At 42.8% G+C, this 18,683-nt stretch overlaps 1 protein-coding gene across 1 annotated transcript in view; it reads right to left on the reverse strand.

Annotated features, from left to right (window-relative positions):
- LOC117346212 (extracellular calcium-sensing receptor-like) overlaps positions 1 to 12,179 on the reverse strand; it is a 65,490-nt gene extending 53,311 nt beyond the window's left edge. Inside the window, exon 1 of the mRNA XM_033915614.1 lies at positions 12,121 to 12,179. Within this exon, the coding sequence (XP_033771505.1) occupies positions 12,121 to 12,179 (59 nt within the window). The remainder of the gene's footprint in view (positions 1 to 12,120) is intronic.
- Positions 12,180 to 18,683: the final 6,504 nt, after the last annotated feature.

The raw sequence follows: 18,683 nt of genomic DNA on the forward strand, positions 1-18,683 counted from the left end.
CTTCAGCAATACTGTAACAGCAGGATTTCAAAAGCTAAGTATCATAGGCTTTATAAAATATGTAAGCCTTGATAAATACTAATATGAGCAATGAATTGAAAATAGTAATTCCGTCCTGAGTAGTAGCTGACAGATCACCATCACTTTAGGTGTTAGTTAATAAAATATAACATAAGATTAAAAAAACAACTAAAAAATTAAGAAATAAAAAAGAAAGATAAAAGAAAGGCAATTAAGCCCAATGATAGTTCACAATAGGTTGTCTTGGTAGGATAATTTCCTGATCCAGACAGCTATGAATGCTTGAGGTCTTTTAGCCTTAAAAAGACATAAACCCTACTATACAGTACATAAACATACATACTGTATATTAATAACAGTGGGTTTGATGATGAAGAACTCTTTCATACATCAATATTTAAGGGATGTTTATCATCTGATTAGACACAAGCAGGTGCTGTTAATTAGCAAGGGTTGTGGACTCTCCTTGAGCTAGGAACCTTCTTGAATCATGAATTGTTATGAGTTAGTTGAAATAGAGTGAGTTTTGATTGAGGTAATTTTATTCTTGTTAGATGTTGGTGTAGGTGGTTAGATATTTAAAGGTCCTTTTACTAAGGTGCGCTAACCAATTTAGCACGTGCTAAATGCTAAAATGTGCATGTTAGTCTATGGATGGGTTATGTGCAATAATTCGAATAGCGTGCACTAAATCGGTTAGCACACCTTAGAAAAAAAGGGGGTTAATCATGTTATGAATTTTTCTAGGGTATTGGTGGCATGAATCTCCTGAAGAGGGTTGTGTCAACCAAAAAGCTTTGCTGGTCAGCATCGAGAGTGACATTTTCCCATTGTTGAAGACTTTGGAGACAGATAACTGGGTGCCTTAAATCATTTACCATTGTTTGAAATTGAAAAGGGGATATTTTTTGGACTTTTGAATTTTCTGGGTACTCTGCATTTACAAGTTGATGGTGACTGCTAACAATAGAAAGTAAATAGGGAAAAAGAGTCACTTAATTAAAGGCTTACATCATAAGATCGGGACCTGGAATACCTGTGCATTATAGGAGGCTGTATGATCAAGTTTTCAATAAATATATTAGATTTTAAATACATACATAATATACATTAAGGGGCTCATAATCAAAACAGAAAAACATCTAAAAACAGGCCTAAATTGGCACTTGGACGATCAGTAACAAAAAACGTCCAACTGCCGATAATCAAACAGAGTTTTAGACATATTTAAAAATGATTGAGGCCCAGTGGCGTACCAAGGGGGGGGCGTGGGGGGCGGTGCGCCCTGGGTGCCAGCCCTGAGGGGGTGCTCCTGGCCTTCCGTTCAGTCCCCCCCACCCCCGAAGGACCGCTCGCCCCACTGACCTCCCAGCACCACCTGTGAAGCAGCCTGCAGCAGGATCGCGACATCAGCGATCCCTGTGCTGCTTGGGCGCTGCTTCCTGCACCGCGGTCCTAACCCTCCTCTGATGTCAGAGGAGGGGCGGGACCGCGGCGCAGGAAGCAGCGCATAAGCAGCGCAGGGATCGCTGACGTCACAATTCTGCTGCGGCTGCTTCATAGATGGTGCGGGGAGGCCAGGGGGACAAGTGGTCCTTCGGGGTGGGTCGGGGCATCAAGCCTTCAGGGTGGGGCAGGCAAGCAGGCTTTCAAGGGAGAGGGGGGTGACAGGCAGGACTTCAAGGAGGGGGACAGGCCTTCAAGGGGGGGCAGGCAGGCCTTCAAGGGGGGCAGGCAGGCCTTCAAGGGGGGGGGACAGGCCTACAAGGGGGTGGGACAGGCTTACAAGGGGGTGGGACAGGCCTACAAGGGGGTGGGACAGGCCTTCAAGGGGAGGACAGGCCTTCGGGGGGTACAGGCCTTTGGGAGGGGTGCAGACCTTCAAGGGGGTGCAGGTCTTCAAGGGGGGGACAGGCCTTCAAGGGGGGGAAAGGCAGGCAGGCCTTCAAGGGGGGGACAAGCCTACAAGGGGGGACAGGCCTACAAGAGGGTGGGACAGGCCTGTAAGGGGGGACAGGCCTTCGGGGGGGTGCAGACCTTCAAGGGGGGGACAGGCCTTCAAGGGGGGACAGGCCTACAAGGGGGGGGACAAGCTACAAGGGGGTGGGACAGGCCTTCAAGGGGAGGACAGGCCTTTGGGGGGCTGCAGGCCTTTGGGGGGTGCAGACCTTCAAGGGGGTGCAGGCCTTCAAGGGGGGGACAGGCCTTCAAGGGGGGACAGTCAGGCAGGCCTTCAAAGGGGGGACAGGCCTTCAAGGGGGGACAGGCCTACAATGGGGTGGGACAGGCCTTCAAGGGGGTGCGGCCTTCAAGGGGGGACAGGCAGACCTTTAAGGGGGGACAGACCTTTGGGGGGAACCCTGGTTTAGAAGTACACGGAGGGAAAGGGGTGTTCAAAGAGACATGCATATGCCAAACTTTGGGGGGGAGAAATAATGGGTCTGAAAATAGAGGAGAGGGAGAGAGATGATGGACCATGGGATTTAGGGAGGGAAGGAACAGAAAGGGAGAGAAATTGGACACAAGGGATGGTGTGGAGGAGGGATAGAGATACTGGATAGGAGGGTAATTAGGAAAAGAAAGGGAGAGATGGTGGACTCTGGGGTGGTGGGGAAGGAGGGAGAGATGCCGGATGAAAGGGTAGGTAAGAAAAGGTGGATCTGTGGAGGGAAATGAAAAAAAGGAAAGATACCAGACTTTCTGGGAAGGGAAGGGAAATGGAAAGGGAGGACAGAGTTGGCAGATGGATGGTTAGCATGCAGAAAGAAGGCGACCCTGGCAAGCAAGTTATCAGAAGAAAACCAGAGCCTTGGACCAACAAGATTTGAAATATAACCAGACAACAAAAGGTAGAAAAATTAATTTTATTTTCTGATTTGTGATTATAATATGTCAGATTTGAAATGTGTATCCTGCCAGAGCTGGTGTTGGACTGCAAACGTGAGCTAGGATTTAACAGAGAGAGGAAAAGTCCTTTTTGTTTCTTTATTTTATTTACACCACAGCGCCAGTGTGGTTAGGAGAAGCCAAAGGGGGTGAAAAAGCTATAAAACCCACCAGGAGTTTTGAAAAAAATCACCCAACTGGGCAGGAAAATCAAATTGAAAAACCAATTCAATAGGCTGAATCGAATCGAAATTTTTTTTCCTGAATCTGGCAGCATTAGTTTGCGCTACTGTCTTAGACTTTAGGACCTGGGATTGGGGAGAGATGGCATCCTCAGTACTTTATAATGCAAGTGAAACGAGGATTTGGTCAGACTTTTGAAGGGTCTGCAGAAAAAAAATATTGTATAGGCCGGGGACATGAGACAGCAGGAAATGGAAACTTTTCTTCCTTCTATTTTTGTGAATGGAAAGGCTGAGGATGTCAGAGAGTTCAGTTAAAATATGTGCTTTATAAGAAAATATAATAATGTGTTTTATAAAGTTTATAGCATAGCTGGCCTACCCAGTGAGGTGTTCCTAGTGGTGATGGTGGCAGCGTGTCAATGTGTTGAGAGGAAGAGATGGTCTGGGAAATTCTGCTGAGCAAACTCCGGGCCCATTTCCACCCCCCAGTTAGTCCACTCCACTCAACTGGTTCACACACTGAGTGGGTCTTTGGGTGTTGTTTTGGGATCTCTTCCAGTGGTTTATCAGTATCTCCTTCTGGTCCAAGGAAGGAAACTTTGTTATCCTTAGCATTGACCTACAGAATATGTTTGTAACAGCGCTGCTTGTGTGGCATTAGGCTATGTAGTGATCGAAAGAAAAAAACAGACCTTTGCACATTTTTGCACTAAATGGTGGGTGTATGAGGAGATTCACATTTCATGCACAGCTAAGTTACCTTGTGCTGTATTTGACATCTAGCAAGGTCTCTGTTTGAAAGGAAAGCTCTAAACTTAAAAATGAAGTGGCCAGAAGTTATGGTAAAAGCAGATAGTGTAGCTGGTTTTAAGAAAGATTTGGACAAATTCCTGGAGGAAAAGTCCATAATCTGTTATTAAGACATGGGGGAAGTGTCTGCTTGCCCTGGATCGGTAGCATGGAATGTTGCTACTCTTTGGGTTTTGACCAGGTATTAGTGTCCTGGATTGGCTACCAAGAGAATGGGCTGCTGGGCATGATGGACCATTGGTCTGACCCAGTTAGGCTATTCTTATGTTATGTTCTCATCTGTAGGGGCCTTTGTTTTCACTTCTTATTTTAATGTATTTTTTTTCTGGGAACTTATCAATGTTTTTTATAATGGGAACAAAAATGGAAGAGAATTAATGTGTGTGGGATGAGGGGGTAACTAATTTCTTCAGCTAAATAATTCAATCCACTTCAAACAGACATAGGAGAACTCACGCACCATTCACACACCCTCCAACCAAAAACGTCAAAAGAAAAAAACTGTTCGACAACCTCCTAGCCATTCAAGCTGCAACACTCGACCCCCAACTCTACAACCAATTGACATCGACCACAGACTGCAAAACCTTCAAAAAGAAATAAAAACCCTTCTATTCAAAAAACAAATAAAACCAAACTAACACAATCAGAACTGTCCCAAGCATCACCTGCAACTACTCCATATGTACTTCTGATGTCATGACAATTCAGACATAATTTATGTTATGTTATGTTTGGAATATAAGAAAATTTTCACTGCCTTTTTCTATTCTGACCATTTATTCCGTTTCATGGTCATTACAAAAAATATTTTTTTACATGGGGGGGTGTCAAAAAATGATGGACCCCGGGTGCCACTTACCCTAGGTACGCCACTGCTGAGGCCTTCACATTGCTGCTGAATTACCAGAGCTAAAAGAAGCATTTTAGAAGGGCTGATGAGGGTGGGATTTGGGAGGAATGTGGGCCATCCTATACTTAGTCCTACTGCATGTATGACCGAAGGATTTACAACACTGCCTAGACGGAACTTGGACGTTGTGACTTAGGTAATCTAAAATCAGGTCTAAGTCCTCAAAAGGTATCCAAAGTGACCAGATAAGCACTGCAGACATAAAATTCAGACCCCCACATACAGCTCCAGTGATCACTAACCCCCCCATAAAGAAAAACATATTAACAACTTTGCATATCTGCCTTCACAACATCAGCACCTGGCAGCCAGGCATAGGAAAGCCTAGTAGAGCTGCACAGAGGTGGCTTAAGTGGTCTTGGGGGTGGTTTAATGAACCATGGAGAGGAAGATCCAGGCCCAAAAGCCACTCTGATCACTTCATTCCTGGACAAACATGTGCACCCCCTAAAAAACCCCAAACCCTTTTGTGCAGCCATATAAGTGGCTCCTGTAGCCATAAGAGCTATTGGGGTAGTAGATAGCTTGGTCTAATAGATTCTGGGGGTGTTTTGGGGGATCACCATGACCTATAAGGGAGCTGTAGTAGGATGTTTCTGTGGCACTCTTTTGGTAAAGTTCACAGCAGTGCCCTGTAAGGTACCCCACTAATCTGTTGCCATGTCTGGGTGTCCAGTCCCAACTTTTCTGTCCCCTCCCACATCCAAAAGGTCTTTTTCTAGGTGTTTTTTACTTGGATGAATTTTTGGATGAAAATTGGGTATAAAGATGGATGACTTAGCGGTCTGGACGATCAGACGGCTGGACATACAGGTGGATGATTTTTGGAAAAAACAATATGCAGGATTTAGTTTCTTGAAAATGGACCTTTTCCCATATCCAAATTTGGACGCCTTGTGACTTAGGCCAAAATGGACTTAGATGTTTCTCAGAGCAGGCTGAGAGACCGGGGTCGCGGCGAGAGTTAGCTCCGCCCACCCCCACCCATGTCACAGGTTGCATCGGGCCTGGGCTCCCCTTTAAGAAGAAGGGAGCCAATGTGCCCAGCCATTCGGTGCACGGCGAAGGCAAGCGGCAAAGGCGCTCACCTTAGGGAGAGCGCCTTTGCGAAGGAGCCTTGAGAAGGAGCCCAGACAGCCCAGCAGCAAAATCTGACCTCTTAAAAAAAAAAAAAGGACTTTTCTTCTCTCTCATTATTCTCTTCTCTTTCTACCCTTTCAGCTAGCTGCACGCCGGGCACCATTCATACACACCGAGGGACCATAGGAGCAAGGAAAAAGAAATGGAAGCTGCAGGAACCCAGCGGAGCTACCCAGTGTACTGCATCGAGTGTCATATGTATGACTACCTCCCCTCCGGGAGGCAGGCGTACATATGCGGTCGATGCCAGGAACTGGATAGCCTGAGGAAGGAGGACGGGAGACTGCAGGCCAGGGTCCAGGAGCTGGAAGGACTGCGCACCTTAGAGGAACCGTGCTGGAAAACGGAGGATACCACCGGAGAGAGTCACGTCACGGAGCAAGTAAGAGAGCTCGAGAAATTCATCGAGGAGGCCTGCAGGATGGTGGCAGCACAGGACAAACAGCACATCAGAGGGGAATCAACAGTTGGACGACAGAATCCACCTGACGCGATGGGAGTAGGACCTTGCGGAGGATCTGGACAGACAGAGGAGATAGTGACCCAACAGAACCCAGAGGAAACATTGGCGGATCACGCCACTGACACGGACCTGAGACCAGAGAGACGACTGAGGAAGGGGAAGTCTGCAATTGTAGTGGGAGACTCAATCCTGAGAGAAGTGGACAGTCACATAGCAGGAGGGAGAAAGGACCGACTAGTGACATGTCTCCAGGGGGCGAGAACGAAGGACATCATTGACAGAATAGAGAGAATCCTGGACGGAGCTGAGACAGAGGAGACAGCGGTGATAATCCATGTTGGAACCAACAACGTCAGCAGGAGGAGCTACAACAGGACTACACTAACTGAGCAGTTCAAGATCCTGGGGAGGAAACTGAAGCTGAGGACAAGGAGGATAGCCTTCTTAGAGATCCTGCCAGTACTGAGGGCGGATGCTAAGAGGCAGACCGAGCTACAAGCAATAAACGGTTGGCTAAGGAGATGGTGCGAAGAGGAGGGTTTCCACTTTGTACGGAACTGGACAACTTTTCTGGGGAAGAACAAGCTCTACAGGAGGGACGGACTGCACCTGAGCACGGCTGGGATGAGGTTGCTGGCACGCAACGTCCAGAGCGGCATAGACTTGGCTTTAAATTGAGGAGAAGGGGAAAGCCGACAGTCGACCTGACCTCGACATATCGGACCAAAGTATCGTACAAGGATACTGAACCAGAAATTTGTAAAAGAGGGCTCGGGACTGAGAGGGAACTTTTGGGAAAAGGACACAAGGACGCAATGCAGGGAGCCAATGCACGAATGAACCTAGCAAGCAGGATTAAGAGAGAACAACAGGAGTCAGGGTCATCCAAACATGGGCAAGCAGGCTGAGGATGACACAGACACACCGCAGGATGGGGATGAACACAACAATGCTCGGGGGCTGACAACCCATGAGGAGGTTGGCAGGAGAGCCAAACCACGAGGAGAACCAGCGAAAAAGGCAAACAACCAGGACTTAAATTGCCTATACACTAATGCAGGAGCCTAAGAGCCAAAATGGGAGAACTAGAAGTCATAGCCAGTACAAAGGACCTGGACATAATTGGAGTCACAGAAACGTGGTGGACTGATGACAACAAATGGGATGTGGCCATACCAGGGTACAAACTCTACAGGAGAGACAGGACACACAAGAAGGGTGGAGGAATAGCGCTTTATATAAAGGACTCCATACCTTCAACCAGGATGGAAACAACAGCAAGGGAGGACGATTTGGAATCACTATGGGTTAAGCTACCTGGAGGAACTGGAGCAGACATAAAATTGGGTCTGTACTATCGCCCACCTGGACAACTGGAAGCACTCGACCAGGACCTGGAGGCTGAGCTGAGGCAGATATGCAAAAGCGGAAGTGTGATGGTGATGGGGGATTTCAAATACCCTGGGATAGACTGGAGTATTGGACACTCAAACTGCATGAGGGAGACCAAATTCCTGGAAACCATGAGGGACTGTTTCATGGAGCAGCTGGTCATGGAACCAACTCGGGGAGATGCCACTCTTGACCTAATCCTCAACGGGCTAGGGGGACCTACAAAGAAGGTGGCGGTGCTAGGACCCCTAGGAAACAGCGATCACAACATGATCCAATGCAAGCTGGAAATTGGATCATCAAAGGTGAAAAGAACCACAGCGACAGCACTCAACTTCAACAAAGGGAATTATGATGGCATGAGGAAAATGGTGGGAAAGAAACTCAATGGCAACGCAAGGAAGATGGAGTCTGTAGAAAAAGCCTGGTCCCTACTCATGGGCACAGTGCAAGAGGCACAGAACCTGTATATCCCCAGATTCAGGAAGGGGTGCAAAAAAATCGAACAAAAAACCCAGCGTGGATAACAACTGCAGTGAAAAAGGCGATAAGTGACAAGAAAGCATCGTTCAAAAAATGGAACATAAGAACATAAGAAGTTGCCTCCACTGGGTCAGACCAGAGGTCCATCTCGCCCAGCGGTCCGCTCCCATGGTGGCCCATCAGGTCCGCGACCTGTGAAGTGGTTTCTGACCACTTCTATAACCTACCTCAAGTTCTATCTGTACCCCTCTATCCCCTTGTTCTCCAGGAACCTATCCAAACCTTCCTTTAACCCCTGTACTGAGTTCTGGCTTATCACATCCTCCGGTAGTGCGTTCCATGTGTCCACTACCCTCTGGGTAAAAAAGAACTTCCTAGCATTTGTTCTAAACCTGTCCCCTTTCAATTTCTCTGAGTGACCCCTAGTGCTTGTGGCTCCCCACAGTTTGAAGAATCTGTCCTTATTTATTTTCTCTTTGCCCTTTAGGATTTTGAAGGTTTCTATCATGTCCCCTCTAAGTCTTCTCTTCTCCAGGACCAAACAAAGGACAACCAAAAGGAGCACAAAGAACACCAAAGGGAGTGTCACCGTGTGGTTAGGAAAGCTAAAAGAGAATATGAAAAGAGACTGGCGGGGGAAGCAACAAACTTCAAATCGTTCTTCAGATATGTGAAGGGGAAGCAACCGGCAAGGGAGGAAGTGGGGCCATTGGATGATGGAGACAAAAAGGGAGTGGTAAAGGAGGAAAAAGAGATAGCTGACAGGTTAAATAAGTTCTTCACATCAGTCTTCACGAGGGAGGACACATCCAATATTCCGGAACCGGAGGACATCGTAAATGGGGATCGGGATGAAAAGCTGGTCCAACTAGAGGTAAGCCAAGAGGATGTCCTCAGGCAGATAGACAGACTAAAGAGCGACAAATTGCCAAGTCCGGACGGCATTCACCCAAGGGTACTCAAGGAACTAAGGAATGAAATAGCAGAGCCTCTTCGCCAAATATGTAACCTATCCTTAAAAACTGGAGAGATCCCGGAGGACTGGAAAATTGCAAATGTCACGCCCATCTTCAAGAAAGGTTCAAGGGGGGACCCGGGAAACTACAGGCCGGTGAGCTTGACCTCGGTCCCGGGAAAGATGATGGAAGCACTGATTAAGGACAGCATCTGTGAACACATAGAAAACAATGGACAGCTAAAGTCGAGTCAGCATGGCTTCTGCAAGGGTAGGTCATGCCTCACAAACTTATTGTACTTCTTTGAGGGGGCAAACAGCCAGGTGGATAAAGGGGAATCCATTGACATCATTTACCTTGACTTTCAAAAAGACTTCGACAAGGTACCGCACGAAAGACTGCTTAAAAAGCTGTGGAAACATGGGGTGCAAGGGGAGGTCCACCGATGGATCAAAAACTGGCTGGCAGGCAGTAAACAGAAGGTTGGAGTAAAGGGCCATTACTCAGACTGGCAATGGGTCACGAGCGGACCGCTGGGACCGCTCCTGTTCAATATATTTATTAATGACCTGAAGGTGGGAACAAATTGTGAAGTTATTAAATTTGTGGATGACACCAAACTCTACTGCAGGATTGAAACCATGGAAGACTGCGAAGATCTGCAAAGGGACCTAATGACACTAGAAGAATGGGCCAAAAAGTGGCAAATGAGCTTTAACGCAGGGAAATGCAAGGTCATGCATGTAGGGAAAAAGAACCCGATGTTCAGCTACAAAATGGGGGGATTACTGCTAGGGGTAAGTAACCTTGAAAGAGACCTGGGAGTGATGGTAGACACAACTTTGAAGACGTCGGCACAGTGCGCCACAGCCTCAAAAAAAGCCAACAGAATGTTGGGTATCATTAAGAAGGGTATCACGACCAGGACGAATGAGGTCATCCTGCCACTGTATCGTGCAATGGTGTGCCCGCATCTAGAATACTGTGTCCAGTTCTGGTCACCGTACCTCAAGAAGGACATGGCGGTACTTGAGGGAGTCCAGAGAAGAGCAACGAAACTGATAAGGGGTATGGAAAACCTCTCATATACTGACAGACTGAAAAAGCTGGGGCTGTTCTCATGGAATAGCGGAGACTTAGAGGAGACATGATAGAAACCTTCAAGATCCTGAAGGGTATAGAAAAGGTAGACAGGGACAGATTTTTCAGATTATGGGGAACCACAAGTACAAGAGGGCACTCGGAGAAATTAAAAGGGGACAGGTTTAGAACAAATGCCAGAAAGTTCTTTTTCACCCAGAGGGTGGTGGATACATGGAACGCGCTTCCAGAGGCTGTGATAGGCCGGAGCACGTTACAAGGCTTCAAAGAAGGTTTGGATAGGTTCCTAGAGGATAAAGGAATTGAGGGGTACAGATAGGAGTAGAGGTAGGTTATAGGGATAGTCTGGGACCACTGCTCAGGTAATGGGCCTGATGGGCCGCCGCAGGAGTGGACCGCTGGGCGAGATGGACCTCTGGTCTGCCTCAGCGGAGGCAACTTCTTATGTTCTTATATATATATATTTATAAAACAAGTGTACAATACTAATGCAATAAATACAAAACATTAGTCGTGAGAGGTTGTAAGAGTAATATAATAACTTCCATAAGTATATTAATTACAGAATTTAAGCAAAGGTTCCCATATTCGGTCAAATCTCCTCAAATTGCCACATTTAACTACAAGCATTTTTTCATGTTTAGCATATAAACCCACCAAATTCCACCAATTGTATTCCAATTTAGAAAAGCCTTTCCAGTGGAAAATGATTGATTTAATAGTTATCATAACTAGATTCTTCATTAACTGGTCCAGCACAACAAATGCATCAGTAGTGCCAAAAATAATTAATCTATAAGACAAAGGAATAGATATGAAACGTATTTTAGAAATGGATGGCCAAACTGTATTCCAGTAATCAGCCCTTTAAGGGCACACAAAAAACATGTGTTCTAGATTAGCAACTGCCAAATTGCAAGACCAACAAACATTCTTTTGATTGTTATCCATTTTAGTGGCGTCCATAAAGCTTTGTGCATAAGGAAAAAAGAGAGATTTGCTAAGTGGTGAAGAGGATATAATTAACATCCAAGTCATTTCCCAGTGCGCTTCACCTGGTTGAAACCCCAACTCAAATTCCCAAGTGCTTTGCAGACTGAGAGGATGCTTACAAGTGGACAATTTTAAACACTGATACCATTTAGAAGCTGCTCTACAACTATTTAAAGAAGAGCATAAGGAAATACAGCCTGGCAACTCTCCTGCTGTAAAGGGCAGAGGGTGGAATGCAGCTGGGATTTCAGGGTAGCGGGAGAGTGTGGACATCTCTCCTGCTGCAGGGGGGTGTTGTCACCATTCCAGGGGATGTTCACTACCACTGCAGGGTAGGGGTGCTGTGATGCAGCAGGAGAGAATGGGCATCACTCCTGCTGCTTCACAACACTTTCTAGTAGTCTCTTACACTGACTGCCACCCATGGCCAAGTTGTTTATTTTTATTGCCAAAAGCTAATGCTACTTTTAGAAAATGGCTCAGCATTGTTTAAAGAATCCACCGGAGGGCTCTTTTCAATGTTGAAGAGCCCATTTGCATGGCATTGTCAGAGACTACTAGAAAACTCGCTATTGAGAGAGATAATCCATTTTGATAATCCACCGCTAAAATGCATACAGTCTAAACCATCAGTAAATAGTTTAGTGACGATGTTTAAGTTTTGAGAATCTAGCCCTCAGTGCCGTAACAATGGTTGGAGGTACCCCCTCATTTCTGCACCCCACACTCCTTCCCTGTTTCCCTGTCAAACATGGGCCTACCTTTCCCCATACCTACACTGGTCTTGGTTCTCCCTTTGATGTCACTTCCTGTGTATCAGCATTATCCCATACCATCTTACATCTAATCAGCTAGTGCTGCTTAGTTGCACTGCATTTTCAGTGGCGTTAACCAGTCCTATAGTGCTAAAAATCCAAGAGTAGCCAGCTCAATAGGACTTAACTAGGCAGGAGTCTCTCGTGATGTGTAACTTCTTCTCTAGAGTCCCCTCCTAAATGCTCTTAATTTTGTAAAGTATGTGCTTTAAATGCAACTGCACCTGCTATTCTGGCTGGGTGATTGAAAAGAGGAAATGTCCTGCCTTCTTGTGAAAATGTCATGTATATTCTCTGCTTATCTCATCTTTTCAAAGCACCCCTCTGGGAAAACCATCTCACTGTCTTCCTAAAGGTGGAAGAAGAAATGAGATTTTCACTGGGCAGAGGATATTTTCAGACAGGAATATTAAGGCAAGTTCATCTGATTTAAAATTGATAAATTGCAAACATATTAAACTAAAAATAAAATAATGATAAAATATTAGCAGTGTATAGAAGCTCATTGCTTGGCTAGTAAGAATTCACTTGCTATAGTTTATCATGAGTTTATGTGTTCAATGGAGAATAAAAATATTCATAGATTCTGCATGAGGACACCCAAACCTCTAATGTAATTATAAACATAGTAAAATCTTATACAATGGAATAAAGAAAATACAAAATCCAAATAAGACATTGACCACCAAAGATCCTTCATACAGGTTCAAGTTGCATTTGCAGTTCAGAGTCAACAGCTAGTCAGGGAGCAACTCACAAACACTTCAGAAATAGGAGGTAATACACAATGCTACTTACCTTGAGTGTTTAAAAGATATTATGTTACTAAAGGATTTATTTAATACAACATAGTATTGTTGGACAAATCCCCCAATTATAATGTCTCCATCCATATAGTAGCCATCTTCTGAAAAGTGCATATCCAGCTTTGCACATTGACTCTCAATTGGCCTCCAGAGATCAGTGTAAAATATTAATAAAATCAAAAAGGGATGAGCTGCCATATTTCAAGGTGTGAAACAACTACTCTTCCTGCTCTGTCACTTTGGAAAATTTCTAGTGGAGGATTCTGCGAAGGTCATTGTTACACTTCCCAGGCCCCCACCTTTTCAATCTATGTATTAAGTACTATGCAAGAAGTTTGAAACTGATACAGAGAAGATCCTTTGATGGACACAGACCACATTACAGATGGACCAGAGAAGCCTCCTCCTGATGCTGATGTGAACTCTCATCTGAGTGGGTGTCCTGCACTTGTATGGGCACCATGTGATCTTTATAGGACTCTGTTCCTGAAAGGCTCAGCCTCAAGGGACATCAACCACTCACCATTGCATTTAATATTAAATATAGATTGTTTTTATACATTTGTTTTTCTGAACATTACCTTGAGATAAAAATATTAATTTGAAAGGAGTGATTTGAGAATAGTGTAATAATAGAGTCATGCTTAACGATGCTCTCCTCAGTGCATACATTTTAGGCATGATTTATAGAATCAGTTCCTTAGTTCTATTCTATTTTATTTAATAAATATTTTATTGAAATTTTAAAGAAAAACACAAATTGTCACTCTGATTTATAAACAGTTGTAAAGAATATTGTCCATTTTTATATACTAATAAAAAGATTTACATATAAAATCATATTTTTATTCATATGTGGAATTGAAATATAAAATCATCAGCAGAGGGACAGAGATAGACCCCCTCTTTTACTAAGGTATACTACACATTTTAGCGCATGCTAAATATACACGTGTGTTAAATGATAATGCACCCATTATAAGTCTATTGACGCGTTAGCATTTAGCATGATATGAGCTCTACCTTTGAATTAGTGGACCATGGGAAACTGTTACAATGCTTAGATGCAATTGTTATCAGAGAAGAAGTATTAGACTGGTTTTGAGGTTTCCTTACGTCCCGCACCTATCAAGTACGTTTTAATTACGATCTCTCTGATACCTGGAGCAATCCATCTGGCGTGCCACAGGGGTCACCATTATTCCCATTGCATTTCAATGTTTACATGTCTTCATTAGGTGCGCAATTATTTAGTTACGCAGATGACTTTATGATCATTATCCCATTCGCTACCTCTCTCTCGGAAGTCACTCCTAAGGCAACAGAAATACTAAATTTGATGGAGCAATAAATGACTGAATTCAGACTGAAGCTTAATTCATAAAAAACAAATTTTTTTGTAGCTTCGCCACACTCGCTTAACACTACAACATCACTGTGCATCAATAAATTTAGCTATCCTGTTCAATCTACTATGAATGTATTGGGTGTAACATTGGACCAGTGCCTAACCATGAAAGACCAGGTTGACTCCTTAGTTAGAAAGGGTTTTATTACTCTCTGGAAGCTTCGGTCCATTAGAGCATATTTTGATGTTTCACCATTTAGAATTCTGTTACAATCACTTATACTGAGTCAACTTGATTACTTTAATATCGCCTATTTGGCAATTTCCCAGAAGAATATGCGGCGATTACAACCGGTACAAAATGCAGTGGTCAGGCTAATTTTTGGGTTGAAGAAGTTCGATCATGTAACACCTTCCTACTGATTTCTGCATTGGCTGCCAATGAAGGCACGTGTGAAGTTTATGTTTGGATGTTTTTGCTTTAAGGTACTATTTGGTTTAGCCCCTAAATATATAACTGACCTTTTCTCTTTCTCAACCAACAGACATAAGAGAAACTCATACTTGAATTTTGTTTCTCCACCGGTTAGAGGATGTAAATTTAAAAGACATCATCAACATCTTTTCTCACATCAGGAAGCATTATGGTGTAAAAATCTGGAACAATTGCCTATGGTGGATTTAGGAAACACCTAAAAACATATCTATTCCTGAAGTATTTAGGCAACTGACCTGTACAATCTTATTCCACAATAACTGATCTCTAGAGCTGTTAATCATTAGCTTTTAACTTTGTTAATTTTACTTAATTTGTAGCATCTTTTAATCATTGTAAACCGCATATAAGTTCATGGTCCTGCAGTATATAAACTGTTATTATTATTATTATTATTATTAAAATGGCTAGCACACCTTAGTAAAAGTATTTTTGATGGAATCTGCAGTTCTATACTACTAATCATTTCTAAAGCACTACCAGACATATGCAGCACTGTACATCAAAACAAAGTAGAGATATTGTCTGTTCAAAAAGAACTTACAACCTAGTGAAGACAGACAAACTGGACAAGAAGGTGCATCAATACACAGTGCTCAGGTGGGGGAATTATTGAGGGAATGGTACAACAGATATTGGTGCACACAATGTTAGTCTGTGTATAACTCTGAATGATGGATTTTGCAAAGGTGGTAGCAAAACAGAAATTAAGTTTCTTCTCATCAATAAAGAAATCAAAAGGAGAAGTAGCAAATATAATAGGTATTCTCAGAAGGAGACCAAGACGTGGCACCATTCAGCACAAAGAGTGAGCACATGTACATTGGTAAGGATATGTGTTGTACTAATGTTTAGCACAGGAGTGTCCAAACTCAGTCCCTCAATCTATTTATGTATTCAATTTTCTATACTGTTCTCCAAGGAGAGCTCAGAATGGTTTACACGAATTTACTCAGGTGCTCCAGCATTTTTCCCTGTCTGTCCCTGTGGGTTCACAATCCATCTAATGTACCTGAGGCAAAGGTGACCTATCCAGGGTCACAAGGAGCAGTATGGGTTTGAACCTACAATCTCAAGGTGTTGAGGCCACAGCTCTAACTACTGTGCCACATTTTTTTTTACATAAAATGGTCAAAGGAGGCATGGCAAATATTGTCTGCAAAGATTGCAAAACAAAGTTGGCAAGCAAGTTAAAAATGTAATATGATAAAACAAGGTATGGTGAGACATAGCAAAGGCCCTATTCCCATCTTCCAGAGGTCATAGGTTCAAATCCCAACATATATTTTAATTGTGGCATTCTACCTCGCAGGTAGATGATCTCACAATGAGGTCAGCATTGTGCAGCTGCACAACTCCATTTGCAATGAAGTAGAAGCCATGCTAAGGTCTGTATCTGGGGTTATTTTTTCAGTTTTTAAGCTTTTGCAAATGAAGTTATGTATGCAATCTATATATTTTTTATGTGCTTTCTTTGTTTTCAGTAATGAGCTGATTGTAGCAATGTTTAGTCAGAAAAAGGGTAGCTTTTTAGCAAGAAACCTAAAGCTGTGGTTTTTTTCATATGTTCTGCTTCAGTTAATGGATGTTTTCCTCTAATTAGCAAATAACATTGATGTTAGTCTACAAAAATAGAAGGTTTTACATGCAATATATCTGTTTTGATGTGCCCTGTTTATGTGGTACCTTATTAAATGTATTTTGAGATTAAAGCAAAAATAAAAACTCAGAGAGCTATTTAGCAGATTGCATTAAGGACGTCCAAACTGTGCCTAAGTTTTGTTCATAGAACTCAGGTCTATATGAAGCCTAAACTATGCTCAAAAGTAGACTTCCTTTAAATGCCTATAGGACCTAGTTTTACAATTGCTGTGCCACTGGTTAAACTTATAGCCTTCTACCCTAATGTGGCTGGTTTGAATCCCAGTCACTCTCTCAGATGGAAGATAAATAAATAAAAGTATTAAACAGATCCAACTCCCATTATCACAATTATAATGAAATTGCCATTCTAATAATGTCATAATAATAAAATATTATAACATTAAGGACATTTTTTGGACATCTAACTCTTGCCTAAAACCTGATTCTCTAAAGGACATCTCAAAAATTAGACATCTAAACAGTGCTGAGCGTGATTCTACAAAGGATGCCTAACTTGGACATCTAAACTGCGCCTAACATTAGGCATGCTTTGCAGAATCAGGGCCATTATGTACAATATTAAAATTGGGAAAACACTTAAAAAAATATACTTAAAAAATTAGTTAAATTATCATATTAAATATTGAAGCTATAATTATCATCAACTTTTTAATAATCAATTATCAAACATTTTATAAATAGAAAACTTATTTGTTCTTCTAAAAATTTCAATGATTTTCACCAACACAGACCTCACCCAGTGAACAATCATAAATTATTGAACAATGTTAAGTGGATAAAATGTCCACCAAAATTGATCTCTATATCACTCAATTGACAAAGCTAAAGCTTAAAGATGTCTTTATACTTGTTTCAGAGACAGAATGCAGAAAACAAACTCAATTGATGATCTTGACAGCCTTCATTTGTAGCCTTGCTCACTTGACAGTGTTTCGTTACAAGCGTCTTCAGGAGACAAGACTTTTATGCAGTAGTCTGTGAGGCTACTTTCCTGTTACCACTACTGAATGACAACCAATGGGAAAGAGAAATCTTTCTAAGACTACCCGGTGGAACAAGAATCAAGACAAATCTGAATTGTACAGTTTTAGACAACATAGCGCCCAATCATTTGCTGACAAAGAAGGATACAGAAGTAAATAAGTGGTATGATGAAGAGTTGTTAAATCTCAAATGCTCAGTTAAAAAGCTAGAAAGAATATTCTATAAGAATAACCCTTTCTTTTACTAAGGTGCGCTAATCGATTTAGCGTGCGCAAACTGATTAAATGTACACAAACTAATTTAGTGAGTGCTAAATATAACGGGCACATTAGCATTTAGCACATGCTAAGTTAGTTAGCATGTGCTAAATCAGTTAGCGTGCACTAAATCTGTTATCGTACCTTAGTAAAAGGACCCCTCAATGGAAAGAAGACCGTGTTCTATAGAGAAAGGAAGTGCATAGTTATAAGCAAAAGATAACAGAGAAATGAAGACATGTTTACTCAGCCGAAATAGGAAATAGCATAATTAATAGAAAGGAACTTTTTATTTTAATTATTTATATACCACTTATATCCTAAGTGGTTTACATTCAGGTACTTTATCATATTTCCCTATTTGTCCCAGTAAGCTCAAACTCTATCTAGGGTACCTTGGGAAATGAGGGTATTAAGAACATAAGAATTGCCACTACTGGGTCAGACCAGTGGTCCATCGTGCCCAGCAGTCTGCTCATGCGGCAGCCCCCAGGTCAAAGACCAGTGCCTTAACTGAGACCAGCCCTACCTGCATTCGTTCTGGTTTAGCAGGAACTTGTCCAACCTTGTCTTGAATTCCTGGAGGGTGTTTTCCCTTATAACAGACTCTGGAAGAGCATTCCAGTTCTCTACCACTCTCTGGGTGAAGAAGAACTTCCTTATGCTTGTACAGAATCTATCCCTTTTAACTTTCGAGAGTGCCCTCTCATTATCTACCTTGGAGAGGGTGAACAACCTGTCTTTATCTACTAAGTCTATTCTCTTCATTATCTTAAATATTTTGATCATGTCACCTCTCAGTCTCCTCTTTTCAAGGGAGAATAGGCCCAGTTTCTTTAATCTCTCACTGTACGACAACTCCTTCAACCCCTTAACCATTTTATTCACATAAGAACATAAGAACCGGTATACCAGAGGATACCGTGCAAGAAGATAGAGGGAAAGACTCACTGGATTACATGAAAGACA

Source organism: Geotrypetes seraphini, chromosome 12, assembly GCF_902459505.1.
Source record: "Geotrypetes seraphini chromosome 12, aGeoSer1.1, whole genome shotgun sequence".
Classification (NCBI taxonomy): Eukaryota; Metazoa; Chordata; class Amphibia; order Gymnophiona; family Dermophiidae; genus Geotrypetes; species Geotrypetes seraphini.